Below are 25321 nucleotides of genomic sequence, written 5' to 3' on the forward strand. Positions count from 1 at the left end.
TGCTCCACAGACAAAGTTTTGCTTTGATTTCTTTCATAAGAACAAAAGAGAACCCACGTTGGATCAGGCCAGTGGCCCATCTAGTCCAACACTTTGTGTCATACAGTGGCCAAAACTCAGGTGCCATCAGGAGGTCTGCCAGCAGGGCCAGAACTCCAGAAGCCCTCCCACTGTTGCCTCCCAAGCACTAATAACACAGAGTATCCCTGCCCCAGATATAAGAACACAAGAGAAGCCATGTTTGATCAGGCCAGTGGCCCATCCAGTCCAACACTCTGTGTTACACAGTGGCCAAAACTCAGGTGCCATCAGGAGGTCTGCCAGCAGGGCCAGAACTCCAGAAGCCCTCCCACTGTTGCCCCCCCCCCCCCCAAACACCAAGAATACAGAGCATCTTTGCCCTAGACGTAGCATTCCCATCTATACCTGGTGGCTAACTACCACTGATGGACTTTTGCTCCATATGTTCAATCCCCTCTTGAAGTGAGTTTCCTCCACCAAAAGACTCTGGGCAAGGAAACAGTTTATTGAATGTGAGAACAGCCCATCTGTAAAACACACTCGTGTGATTTTGATCCCATTGGCGCAATCGGTCACTGACACTCGTTTCAGTCTCACGTCCCGGAGCTGATAATCAAGAAGACTGGGAGCTGTGGTTGCATTCCTGTAGACTTTATTTATTTATTTTGATTTTTAAAAATTTGTACCCTACCTTTCTAACGGGCACCCAACATGCTTTATGTTGTTCTCCTTTCCTCCATTTTATCCTCACAATGACCCCGTGAGGTAGGCTAGACTGAGAGAGCTGCTGGCTCAAGAGTCACCTAGCCAGCTTCTGTGACAGAGTGAGGATTCGAACCTGGATCTCCCAGACCCTAGTCCGACCCATTAGCCACTTCACCATGCTGTATAATCCCTGACCCGACTGGGAACTGTTACCCCGTTCCTCTGTTGTAGAATGATTAGTGCCATGAAGGGATAAGAATCAAGCACCATCAGTTTACTTGTAGTGCCACCAGAACCCACTCAATCCTCCTTGCCATGGGTGTGATCTGACATAGGGAACGTTGACTCAGGGAAGCTGAGACCCCCAAAATGAATGTTGTTGGTCCGTAATGAACAGGGGTTGTTTTGTAGAAAAATAGGTGGCAGAACTCATTAGTATATGATGCCCCCCACCTCAGCTAACAGCAACCCGATGCAAGAAAGGAGAGCCCCGGGTGAGCGAGGCCTGCTTGACCTGGCAAGAGATCTAGCCAGCCCAAGTAGGACTCATTTGCCTGGGACTTTCCTGGACCGCCCCACCCCCCATCAAAAGGCCAGCAAGCCACCCGCCACCAAAAATCACATAAGAAGTGGAGAAAGGGTGGTGTGGGTTTCTCCAGGAGTTAATGAGGGCTGCTGGGGGTGTGGCAAAGCCCCTGGTGGCTGGCTGGCTGCCCACTCTCCTAATCCAGGGATAGTTATGCAGCTGCACCTACTATTCAATGGACAAGGTAGGTGGGGAGGAAGAGAGGGAACCCTCAGAAAGGTTCAGGAGCTGTGCTCCTGTGAGCTCCTGCTGAATCTGAGGCCTGTTAATGAATACAGATTCAGGTGGGTAGCCATATTGGTCTGAAATGGCAGAGCAAAGTTTGAGTCAAGTGGCACCTCTGAAGTTTAATGTCCAGTGAAGTTTAATTCTAGGTATACGCTTCTGTATGCAGGGGGGGTTTTGTAGCAGGATCTCCTTTGCTTATTAGGCCACACACCCCTGATGTAGCCAAACCTCTTGTAAGCTTCCATGCCAGAGTGGGGGATTCGAACCAGGGTTTCCCACATCCCCAAGCCAACATTTTAAACACTATGCTATGCTAAATCCAGGCAGGTCACCTCCCAAACACTCTCTTTGAAGACTGCAAGAGTTCTTGCTCCGTCCTTGGTATGCTGGTCCAGTCTCTTTTTTCTCTCTCTGTTCTCAGGTACCGATGGAGCCACCTCCCCAAGAGCCCACGGCTGGGAAGCAGGAGCAGGAGCTGCGGCTGCTCTTGAACAAAGACAAAAGTAAACGGAGTAAGTACCACTAAGTCCCTTTGTCCTTGTTATAAGAACACAAGAGAAGCCATGTTGGATTAGGCCAATGGCCCATCCAGTCCAACACTCTGTGTCACACATTGGCCAAAAAGAACCAGGTGCCATCAGGAGGTCCATCAGTGGGGCTAGGACACTAGAAGCCCTCCCACTGTGCCCCCACCAAAGCACCAAGAATACAGAGCATCACTGCCCCAGACAGAGTTCCAACAATACGCTGTGTCTAATAGCCACTGATGGACCTCTGCTCCATATGTTTATCCAATCCCCTCTTGAAGCTGTCTATGCTTGTAGCCGCCACCACCTCCTGTGGCAGTGAATTCCATGTGTTAATCACCCTTGGGGTGAAGAAGTACTTCCTTTCATCCGTTCTAACCTGACTGCTCAGGAATTTCATTGAGTGTCCATGAGTTCTCGTATTGTGAGAAAGGGAGAAAAGTACTTCTTTCTCTACCTTCTCCATCTCATGCATAATCTTGTAAACCTCTATCATGTCACCTCTCAGTCGACATTTCTCCAAGCTAAAGAGCCCCAAGTGTTTTAACCTTTCTTCATAGAGAAAGTGTTTTAACCCTTGAATCATTCTAGTTGCCCTTTTTTGCACTTTTTCCAATGCTTTAATAGATCTTCAGGAATTGTCATCTTGGCAGCCTGATTGTCTTTTTAGGCCTTAGATTTCTGAAGGTGAATTCCCTCTGGCTGATAGAACTCTGTGTCCAGGGAGGGAATGGGTGTTGTACCTCAGTTAGAGAGATTTAAAAAACCTGGAGTGTTTGAAACTGGAAGCTCTGAAGAAATGGTGCCAACCATACCTCGGTACAGTGGTTTGTTCAGCAACTTTAAGGAATCCTCTGATCCTCCCTATGTTCAGAGAGGGCCGTAAGAAGAGCCCTGCTGGATCAGACCAGTGGTCCATCTAGTCCAGCATCTTGTCTCACAGAGCGGCAAACCAATACCTCTGGAGGGCCAACAACAGGGCACAGAGACTGAGGCCTTTCCCTCATAAGAAGAGCCTTGCTGGATCAGACCAGTGGCCCATCCAGTCCAGCATCTTGTCTCACAGAGTGGCCAACCAATTCCTCTGGAGGGCCAACAACAGGCCACAGAGACTGAGGCCTTTCCCTCATAAGAAGAGCCTTGCTGGATCAGACCAGTGGCCCATGCAGTCCAGCATCTTGTCTCACAGAGCAGCCAACCAATTCCTCTGGAGGGCCAACAACAGGGAACACAGACTGAGGCCTTGCTGGATCAGACCAGTGGTCCATCTAGTCCAGCGTCTTGTCTCACAGAATGGCCAGCCAGTTCCTCTGGAAGGCCAGCAGCAGGGCACAGAGACCAAGGCTTTCCCCATAAGAACATAATAAGGTCTCTGCTGGATCAGACCAGTGGTCCATCTAGTTCAGCAACTTGTCTCGCAGAGTTGGCCAGACAGTTCCTCTGGACAGCCAACAACGGGACACAGATATCAAGGGTTTCCCCATAAGAACATAAGAAGGTCTCTGCTGGATCAGACCAGTGGCTCATCTAGACCAGCATCTTGTCTAACAGAGTGGCTAACCAATTCCTTTGGAGGGTCAACAACAGGGCACAGAAGCCAAGGCCTTCCCCATAAGAAGCCTGCTGTATCAGACCAGTGGTCCATTCTGTCCAGCATCCTGTCTCACAGAGTGGCCATCAGTTCCTCTGGATGGCTGACCACAGGGCACAAAAGCCGAGAACTTCCCCATAAGAACATCAGAAGAGCCCTGCTAGATCAGATCAGTGGTCCACCCAGTTTAGCATCCTGTCTCACACAGTAGCCAACCAGTTCCTTTGGAGATCCTTCAGGAGTTCTTTGGGGCCCTGTTTGTTAATGGATTTAGCAGCCATTTGTCCTTGTGCCTGAAAATGAATTGGGGGCTAGTGCAGTTCAGAAAGCACTGAGTTTCCTCACAAAGGGCGAAAGTAATACATAAAACAAATTTTCTCTTGGATTTCCCCAGAATTTGATCTTTTTACACACTTGCACTTGCTAAAACCATTGTCTCTCTGCTGCTGAGATCAAATAGATACCTGTAGAGTCAGAATTTTTAATGTGAAATAAATTTGACAGGGAGTTGGGGTGTCAACCTCCAGGTGTGACCTAGGGGTCCCCCCCCCCAAGTTACAGCTAGAGATCTGTTCCCTTGGAAACGTGGTGTAGACTAGAGGCTGGGCTGTAGGGCATTCTACTCCACTGAGGTGGATCCCTGTCCTCCGCAGACTCCATCCCCAAATCTCCAGGAGTTTCCCAACATGGATCTGGCCACCCTATCCTTCTCCCATCCCCCACTAGTGGCCAATGGGGGACTAGTCAACTGCACTTCCCTTGAATGTAAAACTAAAGAATACAACTGAGGTGAGGATTATGGCTTACAGTCCAGGGGTGCAAGTGTAGAAGGAGACTGTCTGCAATCTGTGCAAATTGCCATTGTTGATTCTGTGGGTTCTTATAGGTGCCAACCATATAATGGCATTTTTCCCTCCGGCACTTTTCCTGCTAATTCAAAGCTTCTAGTGCAGGGGTGTCAAACATGCAGCCTAAGGGCTGGATCAGGCCCCCAGAGGCCTCCTATCAGGCCCACAAGCAATTCACTGTCATCTGCTTCCTTCTGCATCACAGCTTGCTTTGCCAGGCTTGCTCAGTCACGCAGGAGCTACAAAGCAAAGCTTCTAGTTTCTCCATTGGCTGACCAGCACACGAAGCAACTTGTGTACAAAAGCTCACAATGCCCAGCCATTTCATGTTTCCCCCTGGGTCTTAGGCTCAAAGTGCTGACCATGAGATTTCTGTAACGAATGTCCATAAATCAAAAATAGGTTTGCAATTTACAGACTCACACCTGAACAGCATACTCAAGATTGCTACAGCACAGACACTGTCTCCAGATTTTGATGGAATAATTAAGAGCAAGAGGTGTCAGTTATCAGAAACTTAAACAAAAAACTGCAAGAATGCTAATCTTTTAAGCATCTTTTAGGGTGGTTGTTGTTTTTAAACCCTTTAATTGTGTTTGTCTGTGTCCTTTATAAAGTTTATATCTCCACTACCTGGCATTACATTTTATGACACATGTGGCCTGGCCTGACAAGGGCTCATTTATGTCAGCTCTGGCCCTTATTACAAGTGAGTTCAACGCTCCTGTTCTAGTGGGCATGAATAACATATGGAATGGCTGACGTTTCTCCTTTTCCTAGCTGCTGTTTTCGCAAGAAGTTTCTCTTGTGGTGTTAACATCTTGAGGGCCACTTGGTGGTGGAAAGTGGCCTCAAGTCACACAACTGACTTATGGTGACTCTGTGATGTTCTCAAGGCAAAAGACACTTAGAGGTGGTTTGCCATGGGTCCGCCTCTGTGTCGCAACCCCAAATTTCCTTGCTGATCTCCCATCTAAACGTTAGCCTGCTTAGCTTCTGAGATAATTTAGGTCTAAAAGAGGTCTGGAAGATGGGGGAGTGGATGATGTAACTCAGTTAGAGAGGTCCATGTAGGCAGCTGTGTTGGTCTGAAGCAGTAGAAGAAAGCAGGAGTCAAGTAGCGCCTTTAAGACCAACAAAGTTTTATTCCGAGTGTAAGCTTTCGTGTGCTCTAAGCACACTTCATCAGACGTGGAATCAGGCACAGTGAGCAGAGCTACATATAGCTGATAGGCAGTGGTTTAGAATGCAAAATGGTACAAATTTAAAATCCAGTGACAGAACAGCAAAATTAACAAATTGAGCAAACCTTTAATCTGGGTAGCATGAGCATGAGAAACCAATAAAGCAGTAACGTGTCAAAATGTGAGAATCTCTGCTAATCACGCTATTGTTTATAAGCCTGGGCCAAAACGAGGGCATTTCTTTCTCAGAAGTTTTTCCCATCCAACTAATTCACCTTTTAACATGTAAACCTACCTATAGTTTGAGGTTAAAACATATGGAATGTTTGAAATTGGAAGCTCTGAAGAAATGGTGCCACCCATACCTCCGGACAGAGGGAGTTTGGCAACTTTAGGGAATCCTCAGCAGGATAACTTAGATTATTAGGCGATGATTTAGATTGTTAGATGGTTATTAGATGAGAATTTAAATTATCCCCTAAAGGGATAATTTAGAAAGCAGCATTTCCCAGCCTGTGGGTCTCTACCAAAAAGCTGGTTAGGAAAGCCATGAAAGTGGTCCCAGACTTTTTGCAATTTTATTGACTTTTGCATACTTTTTTTTTTTAAGTGGGTCACTGTATCCAGTAAATTTGGCCTTGTGGGGCACTATACTTTAAAAGTTTGGGAACCCCTGATTTAGTGCTTCCCTGCCATGCATTTTCCTGGGGTCCAATAAACTCGTTGCTGTTTTAGCAGACTTTTTTTTGCTGCTGCTGTTGTCCTGCTTTTTTTTGTAGCAGGAACTCCTTTGCATATTAGGCCACACACCCCTGATGTAGCCAATCCTCCTGGAGCTTTCAGGGCTCTTAGTACAGGGAGGAGCTCCGAGAGGATTGTAAGCTCTGGGAGGAAGGATTGGCTACATCAGGGGTGTGTGGCCTAATATGCAAAGGAGTTCCTGCTACAAAAAAAGCCATGGTGGTGGTTGTTTGAACCCCACAATACGGGTGGAGTCAAAATATCACAGAGCAATCCACTGCTTTACGCTTACGAAATGTGAACTGTTACAGGTTGGAGATGGGGAAGTTTTGCATATATTTTCTTAGAACCCTTCAGAGTTTGTTTTTGACTCGATGTGCAAAGGAGGGTTAAGCCAGGTAATGGAAGAAGAGGAAAATAAGGAAAGCAGCCCTCCTTTTCATCTAGTGTTGTCTCCCCCCCCCCCCAAAAAAGACCCTTGCATCGCTGCCTGCTCTCTTTCCTTTAGCAGGAACTCCTCTGCAAATTAGGCCACGGCCCCTGATGTAGCCAATCCTCCAAGAGCTTAGAGGGCTCTTAGTACAGGGTCTACTGTAAACTCCAGAAGGACTGGCTGCATCAGGGGGACATGGTCTAATATGCAGAGGAGCTCCTGCTAGAAAAAGAGCCCTGCACACAAATCTCGAAAGACCGTCGGGCCAGTTGAACATTATTCTCATAACTCTCAGTGTGCTTTCTTTTTCATTCTTTCTTTTTTAAACATGCAAAGATTCTAACATGGCAAAAAAAAAAAAAAAATCCCACAAGCATTGAGAAACTTGTAAACCAAGGGCTTGTCTGCTGTGGTAACAGTTCACCGCCTGCAGTGCCGATTTGAGGCAGATAGGGAGCTCCCATCTGTTGTTCTGCCACACCGCCATGGAACTCGTCTGGGAAAAGGCACAGGCGTGTCGGCGTGGGGCGGGTCACGCCGCTTTGAAGAGGAGAGCGTTCCTTGCAAACGGGGGGAAAAAACGGTTTGCTAGTCAAATGATTTCACCATCTTGGCAGTTGCATGGATTAATCCTGCAAGTGTATTTTCTGTAGCAGGAACTCCTTTGCATATTAGGCCAAACCCCTCTTACGTAGCCAATCCTCCTGGAGTTTACAGGACTCTTAACACAGGGCACGCCTCCTGATGTAGCCAATCCTCCAAGAGCTTAGAGGGCTCTTAGTACAGGGCCCACTGTAAGCTCCAGGAGGATTGGCTAGATCAGGGCTGTGTGGCCTAATATACAAAGGAGTTCTTGCTCCAAAAAAAGCCCTGAATCTTGCAGTGTGTATTTTGTGTGCCCTTCCCCCCCACCCCACCCCTGTGTCTCTGTCTCCACCTCAGAGACTGTTCTGTCATTTAGGGAGGGACGGTGGCTCAGTGGTAGAGCATCTGCTTGGGAAGCAGAAGGTCCCAGTTTCAATCCCTGGCATCTCCAACTAAAAAGGGTCCAGGCAAGTAGGCGTGAAAAATCTCAGCTTGAGACCCTGGAGAGCCGCTGCCAGTCTGGGTAGACAATACTGACTTTGATGGACCGAGGGTCTGATTCAGTAGAAGGCAGCTTCATATATGTGCATGTGTTATCATCAGAATGTGAGATGCCCTGATCCTTGGGCCTAGGGAAAGTGCATACATTGGTGGTTCACCAGAAAGTTTTCGGGCTACCTTGTGGCCTCCGGACCAGCCAGGACATGCCCTCCCACCTCCGCCACCACCGCAGCTGTGACACATGCGTAGGGGGATCTGCACCTGTCCCTCACTGCGGATCCACCTCTTGCTCTAGAAGCGATTGCTACACCCTGCTTAATCATCAGGACGAGTCTCACTCATGGATAAATAGAAAGAGCCGGAGTCCACGAGCAGCCTTAAAGACCAGAGCTTTTTCTGTAGCAGGAGCTCCTTTGCCTATTAGGCCACGCTCCCCTGATGCAGCCAATCCTCCAAGAGTTTTTACAGGGCTTTTCTTACAGGGCCTGCTGTGAGCTCCTCTGAATGTCTCTTGCCTTGAACACCCCATAGGGTCACTGTAATCCAGGAGTCGTTTTGTAGAAAAACAGGTGGCAAAGCTCATTAGCATAACTCATTAGCTTATGCCACCCGCCCACCAGCCAAAAGCAGCTTGATGCAAGAAAAGAGAGCCCCAGGCAAGCGAGGCCTGCTTGGGCTAGCGAGAGAGATCCAGCCAGCCCAAGCAGGTCTCGCTCACCTGGGGCTCTCCTGGGCCTCCCCCCCACAGTCAAAAGGCCAGCAAGCCACCCACCACCCAGAATCACATAAGAAGTGGAGAAAGGGCAGTGTGGGCCTCTCCAGGGGTTAATGAGGGCTGCTGGGGGCATGGCAAAGCCCCTGGTGACTGGCTGGCTGCCTGCTCTCCTAATCCAGGAATTGTTATGCAGCTGCACCTACTATTCAATGGACAAGGTAGCTGGGGAGGAAGAGGGGGAGCCGTCAGAATGGTTCAGAAGCTGCGCTCCTGTGAGCTCTTGCTGAATCTGAGGCCTGCTGTAATCCAGCTGTGACTTGCTGGGGCTTTATGCCCATGCAGGCTCATTGTGAATCTTACCAATCCATCTCTATTCCGAGTAGCAGCAGGGTTGTGGATTCTTAGAAAGAGCTCTTTGTCAACACTGATGCGAGAGAACGCTCAAGGGGGGAAGTGCCCGGTGTCTTTCTGAAAAAGAAGGTGTGCCCTCCCACTCTAACTTTGGTGGCAATCCTTCCCGCTGTTGAACCCTTCACATCAGGCCATTGGGAACACTCCAGATCCATTTGCTCTGGGGGAAGTCTCTTCCCCAGTTTTCCAGAGAACAGACATTGCTCCACTCAGCCAAGAGGTCATCATGACAGGGGCCGTAGCTCAGGGCTGGAGCCTCTGTTTGGCATGCAGAAAGTCCCAGGTTCAATCCCTGGTATCTCCATTTTTAAAAAGTCTGGCAGTAGGTGATGGGAAGGACCTGTTCCTGAGACCCCGGAGAGCTGTTTGCCAATCCAAGAAGACATGACAGTCTCTAAAAAGCTGTTCAGTCGTTAGTGGTAATTGGCCCATTGCAGGGCACATCTGGTTCCACATATAGCTAACTGCGTGTATTAAGACTGGGGTGGCCAAACTGTGGCTCAGGAGCTACATGTGGCTCTTTCACACATTGTGTGGCTCTTGAGCCCCCACCACCCCATCGGCCAGCTTGGAGAAGGCATTTCTCTCTTTAAATCACTTCTGCAAGCCAAGCCAGCTGGCAGCTTGGAGAATGCATATAAAGTTAAAGTTGCTTTCTTTCCACCTCTCTCTCCTTCCTCTCTCCATCTATTTGCCTCCCTCCCTCCCTTGCTGTCTTGCAGCTGTCAAACAATCTGACGTTTATTCTATGTGGCTCTTACATTAAGCAAGTTTGGCTACCGTTGTCTTAGAATATCCCTTGATCTTAGAGGATGCCCGACTTCTACCCTGACCTGGATAGCCCAGGGTAGCCCAATCTCATCAGATCTTAGAAGCTCAGCAGGTTCAGCCCTGGTTAGTACTTGAATGGGAGACCACCAAGGAAGTCCAGCTTGCTATTCAGAGGCAGGCAATGGCCAACCACCTCTGAACATCTCTTGCCTTTAAACCCTGTGGGGTCACAAGTCAGCTGTGACTTGATGGCAATAAATACATAAATAGAACCCACAAAGTTTTAACTACTTGCATGTCTCTTGGAGGCTAACTGATGGCCAGGGAAAATGGGCCCTCTGTGCCCTCACTTAAAACACTGGAGAGATAAATGCCCAGTTCCAGTAATCCAGTATATTGAAGATCTTCTTGCAACCTTATCAGTATTTGAACATACGGCATATAGATAAGAACTACACATGAACATATTTTTAGATATATAGGAGCCCTTTATAGATGCTTATGTGGCGACTTGCCACCATTGTTGTTATATTTTGTATTTCTTGTGGGAAATTGTAATGATTTTTTTTTTACATTAAAGCTGCCAAGTTCATGGCTCTCTATACATTTTCGCCATCTAGTGGTTAGAGCAGGATCTGCACCATCCTGCAACGTACCGTAGTTTTCTGTGTAGCGGTTTTTCCGTTCCTTAAAATGACCGTTTCTTGGAAAGTTGTCCCTCTGCCCCACGGGATGCTCTGCTTTTGTTTCTGAAAAAGCTGCATTGCTGTTGCAGTGGTGCCAGTCCCACCTATGCAGAGATGGCGGCATGCTGCTGCTTGTTGCTTTTAAAAGGGGCAGGTTTGCCTCTTAAGTCAAATACCGTGATTCCCAAGTACAGTCAAGAGGAGAATCTTCAGAGATCTGGAAGAACTGGGGGGGGGGGGGGGGGGGAGGTCTGTGAGATAAATCTGTGAGTCCCTGTTGTCTGTCATTTCAAACTTCATGGCCCCATATATAAAAAAGAAACAAAAATGCAAGTGGTCCTGAGGATTACAGGATCCGAGTAAGATTGTGACTTTAAAACAATGAATGTGTGCTCACTTGCATATTTCCATTCGTAGCTAAATACCATGTGTTCTGCTTCACGCTGTGCATCTTTTGATAGACTGTACAGGTCCTTTGCTTACATGTGTGCGTGCATTTTTAACTGATTGTTTATCTCATTTATTGCATTAAGAGAAGCTGCCCTGTTCTCTGTTCCATATTCTGGGCTCATCAAAATTTTAAGCATCAATAGGTAGGTAGGTAGGTAGATAGATTGGATGGATGGATGGATGGATGGATGGATGGATGGATGGATACCAGTCTTTCTCACTGCACTTCAGCCATCTAGGTCAGGGATTCTCAACCCCCTGTCCGTGGACCGGTCCCGGTCCATGGCCTGTTAATAACCGGGCCGTGAGTTGTATAATTATTTCATTATATATTACAAAGTAGTAATAATAATAAGACGACATTGGATTTATATCCTGCCCTCCACTCAGAATCTCAGAGTGGCTCACAGTCTCCTTTTTCTTTTTCCCCCACAACAGACATCCTGTGAGGTAGGTGGGGCTGAGAGAGCTCTCACAGCAGCTGCCCTTTCAAGGACAATTCTGTGAGAGCTATGGCTGACCCAAGGCCATTCCAGCAGCTGCAAGTGGAGGAGTGGGAAATCAAACCTGGTTCTCCCAGATAAGGGGGGGGGGTTACATTTTATAAGAGATTTTATTGAAACTTTCATAAGCAAGTACAATATAAAATTGAATGACGATAAGTAATGGTAAGCAAAACAGAAACAATGAGAAGATTTCAACCTTGAGATTAGGCTATCACGTTACAAGGTTGAATATCGGCTTAAAAAGAACATTGCAATAAACACAATGCTACCAAAAATATTACTAATAATAATAATGCTGCACTACCTAAGGTACTTTGCAAATCTAAACTAAATAACTAAATAGATAAATTAATGAGGACCAGTTACAATAAACTCAGATACAATACACACACACATATAGATACATACATAAGATGCAAGGCCTCATTTATGAAAACAATCAATGCGAGGTTATTAATGAAAGATATTCATCTTGTGGTAACGTTGAAGTGTGACGGCAGGAACCAAAATTCCTTTTCAAAAAAGGTTCCCATTTACGCAACATAGAAGAAGACTTAGACCCATAATAGGATTGAAAACGAACTAATTTATCTAAAATGAAATATTCCCAAAGTTTAGAAGTCCAAGTTTGGATGGAGGGAGACTCAGGTTTTTTCCAAGTTAAAGCTATAGCATATTTGGCGGCAGTGAATAACGGGGAAATAAATTCCCTTTGTGACTTAGAAATTAGGAAATCCCCCCAAATATTTAAAAGGATAACCTTAGGGTCAGATGGTATTACAATGCCTGTTAACAATAAAACCTTTGACTGAATTAAAGACCAAAAGGCCTAATCAATGGACACAGCCACCAGCAGTGAAGGTACGTGCCATGATTGCCACACCCCTTCCAACAGAGGGGGGAACTAGATGGGAAAAGATGAGACAAACGTACCAGTGTTAGGTACCACCTAGCTAACATTTTATATTCCTGTAATTTAATATTCATTGATCTTGATTTAAGAGAATGGGATTGCCAATTGCTGAGCCAATCTCTGTCATCAAATCTACAAGATAATTCTGATTGCCATGCATTCCTACAAGATGGAAAGTATAATAGTCCCTTTTAAGAAGCAAATTATGAACTTTTGAGATCAGACCTTTGATCAGTACACAAAAGATGTTCAGAGTCTAAAAACTTTGCTCTCAACACTGGCTTAAAGGAATAATGAGCTAAGAAGCTTTGCACTTGTAAGTATTCCATCCATGGCAAAATGGCAATGGAAATATGATCAAGTGAGATCTTAGGCTTTAGACGTCAGTGTGACAGAATGTCAAAAAATCTGGTGAGATTAGATTTACACCAGATACTAAATGAGTTGACGATAGTACCTGGTATAAAAGGCGAGTAATTACTCCGCTAGTAATGAAGTAGGAGGGGCAATCCTAGCTGAGCATCTATTCCATACCCTAAACAAAGCTTTTAAAAAAGGGTTACAGGAAGAGGTAAAACATCTACGAAGACTGTTCCAAAGAGCTTCCCTAAAACTATAGTGCAACAGACATAAGTTTTCTATCGTCTTCCATTCAGCAACATAGGAGGATCGGTAGAACTTAATTACATTGGTTAACACAATGGCTTCATAATACCTCAGAACGTCAGGAACTGCCAGACCACCTGCCTGATTGAATAAACGTAAAGTAGAAAAACATATACAGAGTTTTTTATTTTGCCAAATAAAATTGTTAATATCTTTCTGCCATTTTCTCAAAAGAGAAAGGGGGAGATCAATAGGAAGAGCACGAAAATAAAACAACATTTTGGGCAAGGGAATAATTTTAACCATTAAAGCTCTTTTCAAAAGTGACAAGTGTTTAGTCAACCAGTGTGCAACAAGGTCAGAAATAGTTTTTGAAAGCTCCTTATGATTGAATTTTAATGTCAGACATTGAAAGTAGAATAAAAACACTTAAATACTTCCACTTAGTATTCACCCAACTGTAATGATATTTCCTTTTAATGAATGAAGAAACATCAGGATCCAGATTTATAGGATAGATTTATTTTGATTGATTCAAAGGCCTGTTACACTACCAAAGGACTCAAGGTGTGAATAAATTTTGGGGAGAGAAGCTATTGGATCTGAAATAAAAAGAACCATGTCATCCGCAAATAAACTAATCTTTATACTAGAACGCCCTACGGGAATACCCTTAATAAGATTATCATTTCTAATTAGAATTGATAGCGGCTCTATTGCGAGTGCAAAGAGCAGAGGTGACAAGGGGCAATCTTGGCATGTACCCCTGGAAAAGGATATAGCAGGTGAATTGAGGGCATTAACACAGAGAAAAGCACAGGGAGATAAATATAATGCTTGTAAGACAGAGCAAAATTTCATTGCTTGTAATAAAGCTTTCAGATAAGAAGGCTCTACAGTATCAAATGCTTTCTCTATATTAAAAACCAACGCACACACATTAGGTAACTTATGCTTATGACTGTACGAAATAGTGCTGCCAAGTTTTCAGATATTGTCAGTCATATCACGAGACGGTATGAAACCTGTCTGCTCAACAGAAATATACTCTCATATAATCCTGTTAAGCCTCTGGGTGAAAATATTAGTAAATACCTTGTAATCATGATTCATTAATGAAATCGAACGATAATCTTTCGGGTCAGTCGGATCCCTATCTGGCTTGGGTATAACAATGACTTTAGCCAAGGACCACGATTTTGGAAGATGATCTGTCTCCAAAGCATAATTAAAAGTGTCAAGCAAATAAGGGGATAGAGAAGATTGAAAACATTTGTAAAAATCAGAGGAAAAACCATCCACCCCAGGGGATTTATTTGATTTCATTTTTTAAATTGCTGATGAAAGTTCTTGCTCCTCAATAGGTTGTTCTAAAAAAGAACGATGAGAATCAGAAATACATTTAAGGGAAGGAATTGATTGGAGAAAACCATCAATAGAATCATTGGGAGGACAAGTTGATTTATAAAGATTAGAATAAATTTTTTAAAAAATATTTACGATTTGCTTAGAGGATGTGCATAAAATTCCAGAAGAGTCCTTTCACCCCAAAATTCATTTCACGCTTTTTGACTTTCCAAGCCAGAAGACAGGAAGATTTTGGACAAGCATACCACCATGCTTGTTTTAGGTAAAGAAGACTCCTTTTTATTGTGTGAACCTCAAGAACCTCTAATTTCCTTCTTTCAATTAAAAGTAATTTATATACCTTGTTCGAACACGTTGCTTTATGCTGTGCTTCTAATTTTCTTATATTACCAATCAGTTCAGAACACACTTTGTCTCGCTTCTTGCGATAAGCAGAAGCAATTGATATACAGTGCCCCCTGGAGTACTGCTTTGTACGTATCCCAAATGACTGGGATGCTGACTTCACTGGAGATGTTATTTATAAAAAAAATCACAAGTAAGATTTTCTAGCTGCTTAACGATGTTTTCATCTTGCAACAACAAGTTATCAAACCTCCAGGCGAAACTTTTATCCTTGGGAACATTCTGTTTAAGAGTACAGAGAACAGCAGCATGGTCTGACCAACATCTTAGCATTTTAGATGATGGGTAAATTAAATGAGCAGAAAGTTAAACTTTCAAATGTAGGTGCATCTTCTATGAAGAAATTTCTTCAGCCCTCAGCTCCGGCGGCCCTGAATGTTTCCACTTCTACCTCAGGCCCCATGATGGCTGCGGCTAATCTGTCGCTGCCGCCGTGTGATTTGCTCATGGCACAGGATTTTCATTCAGTTATTGCTGCTTTTAAAGAGGAGATTTTTGAACATATTCGTGTTTCCTTGAGCTCAGTAACAGATCAGATGGAAGTTTTTCGGATCCATGCAAGATGTCTCTAAAACTGCCAAAGCAGCATATGAAACAAGTATGGTGAATGAAGAGGGCATTCGTAGTCTGAAATCTCATGAAAAATGGGCTACTGAACAGATTCTTCAGTTAGAAAATAAGGTTAGAGAATGGAATATAAAATGTCGTGGGTTTGATCTGGAGGAGGAAGGAGATACTCCACTCACTATGTTTTTAGAAAACTGGCTCTTAAAGGTGATTCCCTCTGAAGATATGGCTCCCCTCCCAATTATTCGTGCCTATTGTGTGGGAGTTTATTCAACAGCACGCCCTAACGACCCTAGACATGTGATTTTGGAGCTTTCTAATGTGAAACTGAGAAACAAGATTTTAGCTTTGTCTTGGGGAAAAGGAGGTTTATTATATAATACAAAGGTGATCCAGATTTTTCCAGATCTAGCAGCAGAAGCTTTGAATAACTGTCATCTTTTGAAACCCATTGCTCATCGACTGGCAGAGGCAGATATTCGTTATAGATGGCCCCCATCTGGAAAATTACAAGTTCAGCATAAAGAGAACTCATGGTCTGTGGAGGACGTTGATGCAGGGTTACAGTTGCTGCATTTGTTGGAATTGGAAGTCCCCATGGAACTTGGGAAACAGTCTAACAAGCATAAGCGTGATTTTACTTCTCCTTTTGAATCCAGCAAGCAAACAGTTCCGGATGTTAGAGGAGAGAGACTTTGAAAATCTACATTGTAACTCACATTGTACATGTTAGTGTACAATGTAACCTGTTCTATTGTTTGGTGCAATTATATGTTAGTGCCTGTGTTCAATTATATTTTTTGTTTATGCTATGCTTTCGCTCCCTATGGTTTTTAGGGGGGAGGTAAGGGTATAGGGGTTTGTGGGACCCTTGGTTTTCTTGTCTCCTGATGGGGTGGGGGCCGTGGCTAAAAGGCTTTCACAGCTTTTCCATTTGGGGGGTGGTGTTTGGGTTTTTTAGTTTTGGGGGCGGGATACTAGGAGGGGGGTGGGAAAGCTGCGACTTGGTTAAAAGTTTTTATGGGTTTTTAATCATTAAGCATCTGTTTCATGCGTGTTATATTTATGGTTGTATTCCTGCGTTTTGGTCATTTTTAAGGTATGGGGGGGAGCGGGGTGGTAGGGGGTTGCAATGTTTTACATTATATATTTTTTTTAATTTCATGGCTGTAGTTAAGTTACATTTGATAGTTTTAATATTTAAATTCATGAAGGCGATCCTTTTGGATCTTGCGTGTTCTTGTAGCTCACTGCCTTTTGGTGCACAGGTTAATAGTGAAGGTTTTAAGGGCATGTTCTTCATTTCAGGGTTACTAATGGGTGTTATTTATTTATCTTGCTGCAGTTTGCACTTAAGTGTTATTGTTTTGATATCAATTGTTAAGGTATTTGTGCTTTTTTAAATTGTGAGTCATAGCTTTTACTGCTTACTACTGGTCTTTTAAAATGCTAATGGTTTTATGAATTTTTTTGGTGCTACTGTTTTTGCTGTGTGTATAATGAATTGTATTCACTTTTGATTCTGCACTTTACCTTCCCTACGGGGTCTTTTAAATATATTACTTGTGGTGTTGATTTTTACTTTGGTTGGAGATGCTTCTCTTTGTTAGTATATGAACCTTTCTGCTTGTTTACTTTTTGTTTATCCTCTTACCTTACCTCATGGCTTCTGTCTTACAATGGCTAATCTAAAGGTGATTACTTTAAATTGTAGGGGCTTACAAAACATAATTAAATCCAAACGGATTCATAATTATCTGAAGCATCTTAAAGCTGATATTGTATTCCTCCAGGAGACGCATTTAAAGAATAACATCAGTTTTCTCTTTAAATCTAAATTCTTTCCTCACTGTTTTACTGCCCCGGGCTCTTCCAAAGCTAGGGGGGTGGCAATCCTTCTTTCTGCCAGTTTTCGTGCGCAAACGTAGAGCAAGATTCTCGGGGTCGCTATATTTTCATCAAAGGCACTTTAAATGGCACTGCAGTCGCTTTAGTTTCAGCATATGCGCCTAATGTGGGTCAAATTAGTTTTGTCAATGATTTGTTTATTAAATTACAGGATTTTCATCCTGGATTGGTTATCTTGGGTGCAGACCTGAATTATTTAATGGATCTAAATGCTGGTAGGAAAACTGCCTGGCCTAAGCGGCGTAAATCCAATCTATCTTGCCCTAACTATACCAGCCTTAAAAATTCAGTGCAAAAATTTGACCTAATTGATGTGTGGCGTTATCTTCATCCTGAGGGGCGGGATTTTACTTATTTTTCAAATCAATTTCGGACACATACAAGAATCGATTATCTTTTTATTTCACAATCCCTCTGTAATGGTAAGAGTTCACACACTTAACCACCGTACCAAAATAAAGTGCACAATTGTATCATCCCGAAACCTTCCCCCCCCCTCCCCAGTCCATGGAAAAATGGTCTTCCACAAAACTGGTCCCTGGTGCCAAAAGATTGTGCACCACTGATCTAGGTCAATATACTTCCCAGTTTATAAATCAGAGACAGGGAAAAACAAGGGTGTCAAAGAACATCCGGTGAATCCCTGCGAAGGGGAATTGAGATGGAAATGTCTTAAAACCGCAGGCCAACATGGTCACCTGCAGAGCTCCTCCGGCTAACTGCCTAGCACTGAGTCCCTGATCCACTTCCAGCCACCCTTTCCTCTTGCGCCATTGCACCTGTTGTCCTTGCTCCAGCTGGGCTCACACACGTGCCCTCAGGCATCAGCAGGGCAATGCTTCAGAGACTTGCCAAGCGAGATCCATCGACAGCCACCCTGGGAATTCCCTGCAGCCGCTTCCCACGCCCGTCGGTGCCTCCAAAGGGCTGTTGCCAGCTGCTGTCAGTGTAGGATAGCAGAGCCCGGCTGTAAAGATTGCAGACTCCTCTGACTGAGCTAAGGCTCCAAGTGAGCCAAGCCAGTTTGGTGTAGTGATTAAGTGCGCGGACTCTTATCTGGGAAACCGGGTTTGATTCCCCACTCCTCCACCTGCAGCTGCTGGAATGGCCTTGGGTCAGCCATAGCTCTTGCAGAGATGACTTTGAAAGAGCAGCTTTTGGGAGAGCTCTCTCAGCCCCACCCACCTCACAGGGTGTCTGTTGTGGGGGAGGAGGATAAAGGAGATCGGGAGCTGCTCTCAGAGTGGAGGGCAGAATATAAATCCAATGTCATCATCTTCTTCTTCTTCTTCCTATTGGCTGAGACTCCTCCCTCTCCTGGTCCCCTGTGAAGGAAAGAAAGAGGATTTCCGCCTCTTTGGAATCTCATGGGATTCAGAAGTCCTCAAGCTGCTGGTTTCCTGCTATTCAATCCCTCTCAGTGGTCTTAGGGAGAAAACCAGATCTGAAAAGTGGCCCAAAGGTCATCTAGTCCAGCCTCCTGTTCAAGTACAGGAAATTCACAGCTACCTCCACTCGCCTACATACACTCCCTCAGTGACCCCTACTGTGTGTCTAGAGGAAGGTAAAAATGCCTCCAGGATCCCTGGGCCAATCTGGCCTGGACAAGAATTCCTTTCTGACTCCAAAGTGGCAATTGGCATTACTCTAGATCTATAAAGAACAAACAAAGAGAGCTGAATGCTAACTCATTCCTTCCTGCCCTCCTCATAATCTGTCATTTTGTTCTCTAGCCAAATCTCTTATTAACCAGTGCTTCTTTAAACAGTTGATGGCCAAAGGACAGCTCCTGCTTCTACCTCTGGAGAGCCAGTTTGGTGTAGTGGTTAAGTGCGTGGACTCTTATCTGGGAGAACCAGATTTGATACCCCGCTCCTCCACTTGCAGCTGCTGGAATGGCCTTGGGTCAGCCATAGATCTCGCAGAGTCGTCCTTGAAAGGGAAGCTACTGTAAGAGCTCTCTCAGCCCCACCTACCTCACAGGGTGTCTGTTGTGGGGGCGGGGAGGAAGGTAAAAGAGACTGTGACCGCTATGAGACTCTGAGATTCAGAGTATAGGGCAAGATATAAATCCAATATCATCATCATTTTCTTCTCCTCCTTCTCTCCACTCCATTATGATGACTCTGGCAGTTGCATGGCAACTGTAGAATTCCATGGTCCCCAGTTCTGCCAACACTGAGAAGTTCCAGGGAGAGCCCTGACCTGGATAGCCCCGGCTAGTCCCATCTCGTCAGATCTTGGAAGCTAAGCAGGGTTGACCTTGGCTAGTATTTGGACAGGTGACCTCCAAGGAATACCAGGGTTGTGATGCAGAGGCAGGCGATGGCAGACCAATTCTAGATGTCTCTTGCCTTCAAACCCCACTAGGGGTCACCAGAAGTCGACTTGAGGAGGAGGAGGAGGAGAAGAAGAAGAAGAAGTTGTTGTTCCAGGGGAACTAGCACCTACCTGAATTAGTTCTTTTTGGAGGAGAAAATCCTGGAGATTTAAAACATTCTTATAGTATTTGTGTGAGGTTTTTTGTTTTTTTTAAAAAATAAGGAAGGTCCCAAAGGAGAGCCTTCCAAAAACTTTGTTGGGGATTGGACCTTTACCAGTGGATCTTATGTCTGGGGCAGCAATGCTCTGTATTCATGGTGCTTGGGGAGCAACAGTGGGATGGCTTCTGAAGTTCTGGCCCCATTGGTGGACCTCTTGATGACACGTGGGTTTTGGCCACTGCTTGACACAGAGTGTTGGACTGGATGGGCCATTGGCCTGGTCCAACATGACTTCTCTTCTGTTCTTATGAAAAAGAGAAAGACCCAAGTCACTCGGTCAAGGAAGACCCAAGACCCTTTTGTTTTGCTTGGGATGGAGCAAGGTATTATTCTTAGCTTAAGTGTCAACAATTCTAGCCCAATTAGCAGTTAATTTATCCTTAATAAGATATTTATTTATTTATCTATTGATTGGCAAACTGGACATTATCATAAATGCTAAATAAGATGTTCTGCAATGTTATACCATGGTACTTTATGCACAGTAGAATTTTGTTATACATGGAATTAATCTACTTGATACTGCTTCACCCAACAAAGTTTTGTATAACTTGCCATTTTTAAAATAAACTTATCATATGTTAAAAAGAGAACATACCCAGACAGAGGGATGCCACCTGAAGAGCAGCTTATGTGGCTACAGCATACCTAGATTAGCTAATACATTTCCTGCCTCCTTCTTAAAAAAGTAAATTGTGATCTTTATTTCCATTAAATACATATTCTGTTTTTAAAAAGTGACTCAATTAAGGAAGACGGGGCCCTCAGTTTGCAAGGTCTGAGCAAGGCTTTTAACATTTGAATGTTTTAAAGGTCATCTGTTTGTAGAGTCACCGTAAGTCAGAAGTGGCAGGGAACACGCAGAAGGGTTCCTTAAATGGAGTATGATATTTTGTAGAGTTCATTGTCAGCAGGCTGGTAGCATATTTAGGCCCGTGTTGTTGTTTTGCCAAAAAGGAATTAGATCCCGGGGGAGGGGGGCTGGGGGGGGGAGGGTACTGAAGTTGGTGAAAAATGTGCTGTGGCCATTACAATGACCTCTTTCCTTGTTGTTCAACAGGTGCTGTGGCGAGCAGGGTCGTGAAGCAGAAGTTGGCCGAAGTGATTCTGAAAAAGCAGCAGGCCGCTCTCGAAAGGACCAATGCTCCCGTCATGCCTTACAGGTGATCGAGTTGTAGACACACATTTTGCAAACACGCGTGTGCTGTAGGATTGCCAGTTCTGGATTGGGGAATCTGGAGATCTTTTTTGGGGGATGGGGTGGAGTCTGAGGAGGGCAGGGTTTCGGAAGGAGGAGAGACTTCAGTGGGGTACAATGCCGTAGAGAGTCTTTCTTCCGGAGTGGCCATTTTCTCCAGGGGATCTGATCTGTGTCACTTGGAGATCCGTTGTCAGAGCGGGAGATCTCCAGCCACCACTTGGAAATCGTAACAAAAGGGAAAACTATATAGAAGAAGCAATGGTTAATACTTGGCCTGCTGTTCTGTATTTTGAAACAATTTGATCTCAATATGATTAACAAAAAAAACACTGGATGCCAGAATTTAACAACTGTTGGCAGAATTACGACAGAATGCTGATATTTCAGCAACAGCAACACTGGATTGCCTAGGTGACTATCCATTGCATTCGCATTCTTCAGGCTGCAGTACACTAGGTAAAGCTGTAAACATACAGATGAAAAAATAAAAGAACTATATGAACCAAAGACCTCAGAAGGATCACGATTCTGAAAACCGGAAAATACTTTCACCCTTGAGTTCAGTGGTGGAATACCCAGGCAACCTCCGATTGTAATTCTGTTTAGGGTAAAAAAAGGTAAAAGTAGTCCGCTGTGCAAGCACCGAGTCGTTGCTGACCTATGGGATTACATCGCATTATGACGTTTTCACAGCAGACAAATGGTGGTTTGCCCTTGCCTTCCCCAGTCATCTACACTTTCCCCCAAGCAAGCTGGGTACTCATTTTACTGACCTTGGAAGGATGGAAGGCTGAGTCAACTTTGAACCCAGCTTCCGCCAGGATCAAACTCGGGTTCTGAGTAGAGAGCTCAGACCTCAGTACTGCAGCTTTACCACTCTGCGCTGCAGGGCCTAGAGGGTTTTCCCAAATTGCTCCAAAGGGTTTCACCCTTCCACTTTCTCAGTCAGCCAAGGCACTGCAGAGGATGAGAGAGGACTGCGTTGCTCTGGCTGAAGGTAGCTGATAGTTCAGGAGAGAGAACTCGAGTCACTGAGAGCTGTGATCCCACCGCGTATTTCTTTTGCCCTACTCTCGTTTCGGGTCAAGCAGGCATGGCAGGTTTTCTTTTCACGTTGCTCAAGCCTGCAAGGCCTGTTTTGCCTTCTGAACTGTCAACCCTTGGAAAGAAGTATATTGCAATGGGACGTTAATGTGTGATTTCACACACATACGAAATAATGCATTTAAGTGCACTTTGCCACTGGATTTTACTGTGTGAAGTGGCAAAATCTTACTTGCAAGCAGGCCTCGGATTCAGCGGGAGCTCACAGGAGCACAGCTCCTGAACCTTTCTGAGGGTTCCACCTCCTCCTTCCCACCTTGTCCATTGAATAGTAGGTGCAGCTGCATAACAATCCCTGGATGAGCTCCACCACCTATTTTTCTACAAAACGACCACTGCTTGCAAGCGATCACTAAAGTACATTATTTGGCATTTACTTTTGAACGCTGACAAATTCCCCATCCGGGCCTTCCTCTTTACTTTTCTCCTTTCCTTCTGTAACAGTCCAAGGAATGAACAGTAATGGTTGTGAATTAGCAGGAGGAGGAAGGATTTGGTTTGGAATCAGAAGCGTATGAAAATTTGGGCAAAGTGTCTTGCAATCCTATATCAAGCGTACATGGCAAATCGTCATAATGGCAAGAGCCGTGAACCACTTTAGAAGGCAAACAAGATAGGCCCTGGCTGAGCCTGCTTTTTATATCTCCCGACAAGTGTAATTAGCAGAAGTGCAAAGCTGTAAAACCGTTGGCGATGAAATTAATTTTTCGCTATGACTTCCTGGCAGTTCCTATCAGAGCAGCTTCCGATGGCGTGTGCAATATTGACATGGGTGCTTGAGCCCTGGTTTCAGATGACAGTCATTTTCGTGTCTATCTGCAGGATACACGTGTCCAAATCACCACCAGGATTTAGGGCAGGGAAGCCACATGTGGCTCTTTCACACATATTGTGTGTCTCTCGAAGGCCCCACCGCCCTGTCGGCCGGCTTGGAGAAGGCATTTTTCTCTTTAAATCACTTCTCAAGCCAAGTCAGCTGGCAGCTTGGAGAACGCATTTAAAGTTAAAGTTGCTTTCTTTCCACTTCTCTCTCCTTCCTTCCTTCCTTCCTTCCTTCCTTCCTTCCTTCCTTCCTTCCTTCCTTCCTTCCTTCCTTCCTTCCTTCCTTCCTTCCTTCCTTCCTTCCTTCCTTCCTTCCTTTCCCCTACGCTCGCCAGCTGTTCCCCCCCCCGTTGCTGCACCGAGAGCTTCCCCCACCTCCCCAAGCCCCCGCAGCAGCCCCGCCGCTCACCTGGGCCGACGGAGCCCGGATGGCAGTCCAAGCAACGCCCCACAGCTAACGTGCTCGTCTCCGGGTCCGAGGAGCATGACCAGAGCGAGACGTTGGGGAGCAGGAGGGAGAAGCCAAGCCCAGCACCAGGCAAAGAGGAGGAGAGCCGCCTGACCCACGGTGGCGAGAAACGCCGCACCCCAGCATGCTGCAGAGGCCCAGGACGCCTGAGGCACGCCCAGGCAGCCCAGCCCCGGCACGCCTCTCCCGGGCGTCCGGGGCTTTGAAGGGGGGTGGAGCCCAGGAGGGGGGAAGGACTGGGACGGGAGGATAAAAGGGAGGGAGGCAGGAGGTCGGGGAGGAAGCTGGCCGGTGCTTATTGAGGCTGCCTCCAGAGAGAGAGGGACAGGAGCCGTTGCACAGCCAGAAGGGGAACGGGGGACTGTGGTGAAGTAACCTGGCTCCCACCCCTATTTCTGAGACCTCCGGGGAACACCCACAAAGTACCCGAGGGGGGCCGCCCGGGATAGAGGGACAGCGGCTGCACCGGGGGACCGGGAGGGGCGCCCGGGGTGCGACAGTGTTCTATGTGGCTCTTAACAATAAGCAAGTTTGGCCGCCCCAGGTTTAGGGGGATTTGCCCTTCTAAAGTGATTCACGGTTCATGCTGTCATGAAGATCTGCCGGGCACGCTTGAGAGAAGATCACAGGATCCCTTGCTGAAATTTTAATACAGTTAGGGTTAGGGACCTGCTGGGTAGCGGAAAATACTTTCTTTGCACAGAAGGATAAAATACATCTGTGGGCACTTCGCAACACAACCACTCTAGAAGGAAACACGTGCGTGTGATATCTGTTCATGACTTGTGGCTCTCAAACATCTGACATTTATTCTGTGTGGCTCTGACGTTAAGGAAGTTTGGCCACCCCTGCCTTAGGGCTTCCTGGCTTGCAGTTCACTCTCTCAGCTGCTAGGCTGCGCTGTCCCAAGTGTGCGGAAACAGCAAGCCTCTTTCTCTGTCTGTTTGTCCTCCGTCCTCCAGGTCTTTGGAGCCGATGGAATCTGAAGGGCAACCTGCTCCTGTGCTCCCCAGCTTCTTCCCTGCCGTCGCCAACAACTCTGGAGACTCCCCGGAGCACTTTCCGTTAAGAAAAACAGGTGCAAGGGCTGGGGGGGGGGTGGAGTTTGCCTAGATGACTGGGCGGGGTGTGTGGATTGGTCATAGCCATTAAAGCCCTATCTGGCGTGGGACCTGCCTACCTTCAGGACCACCTCTCCCCATACGTGCCTCAGAGAGCACTCCGTTCGGGGTCTCAAAACCTCCTTAAGATCCCCGGACTGAAAGAGGCTCGACTGTCCATCACCAGAGCCAGAGTGTTCTCAGCAATAGCCCCTGCTTTGTGGAATGCCCTCTCTGAAACCGTCAGGGCCCTGCGGGACCTCTCACTATTCTGCAGGGCCTGTAAAATCGAATTATTTAAACTCACTTTTAGCAGCTGAAGGGAGGTAGCTAGTTCAGTTTGCTTTATTACGGTTCATGACCAAATACACAGCACAATGCAGGCCAACAACAACCACATAAAAATTGTGAAAATCAAGATGGACCTAAATAGATGAAACATAAGATATTTAAAAAATAAATTTGAAAATAAAATATTACTCCACGGCACCGATAATCCCACTGAATCATCATAACTGAATCAAGAACTTCCAAGTAATCAGAAATGCACATCTTGGTTTTAATGATTGTAAACTGTATGATTGATTGTATTGCATAATTTGTTTTTAATGTTTTATGTTGTTTATTTCGTTACGGTTAGCTGCCCTGAGCCTGTCAGGGGAGGGTGGAATATAAATCTGATAAAATGAATAAAGAAGAAGAAGAATTGCAGATTTATACCCTGCCCTTCTCTCTGAATCAGAGACTCAGAGCGGCTTACAATCTCCTATATCTTCCCCCCCCACAACAGACACCCTGTGAGGTGGGTGGGGCTGAGAGGGCTCTC

General features: G+C 45.5%; 1 protein-coding gene across 2 annotated transcripts in view; it reads left to right on the forward strand.

Annotated features, from left to right (window-relative positions):
- Positions 1–25321, forward strand: part of HDAC7 (histone deacetylase 7) — a 314882-nt gene that overhangs the window by 235879 nt on the left and 53682 nt on the right. For both annotated transcript variants that reach the window (XM_060252701.1, XM_060252700.1), the window contains 3 exons: positions 1962–2052; positions 20860–20962; positions 24358–24473. In XM_060252701.1, coding sequence (XP_060108684.1) covers positions 1962–2052; positions 20860–20962; positions 24358–24473 — 310 coding nt within the window. The remainder of the gene's footprint in view (positions 1–1961; positions 2053–20859; positions 20963–24357; positions 24474–25321) is intronic.

The sequence above is a fragment of the Heteronotia binoei genome, chromosome 13 (assembly GCF_032191835.1).
Source record: "Heteronotia binoei isolate CCM8104 ecotype False Entrance Well chromosome 13, APGP_CSIRO_Hbin_v1, whole genome shotgun sequence".
In the NCBI taxonomy this organism is placed as follows: domain Eukaryota; kingdom Metazoa; phylum Chordata; class Lepidosauria; order Squamata; family Gekkonidae; genus Heteronotia; species Heteronotia binoei.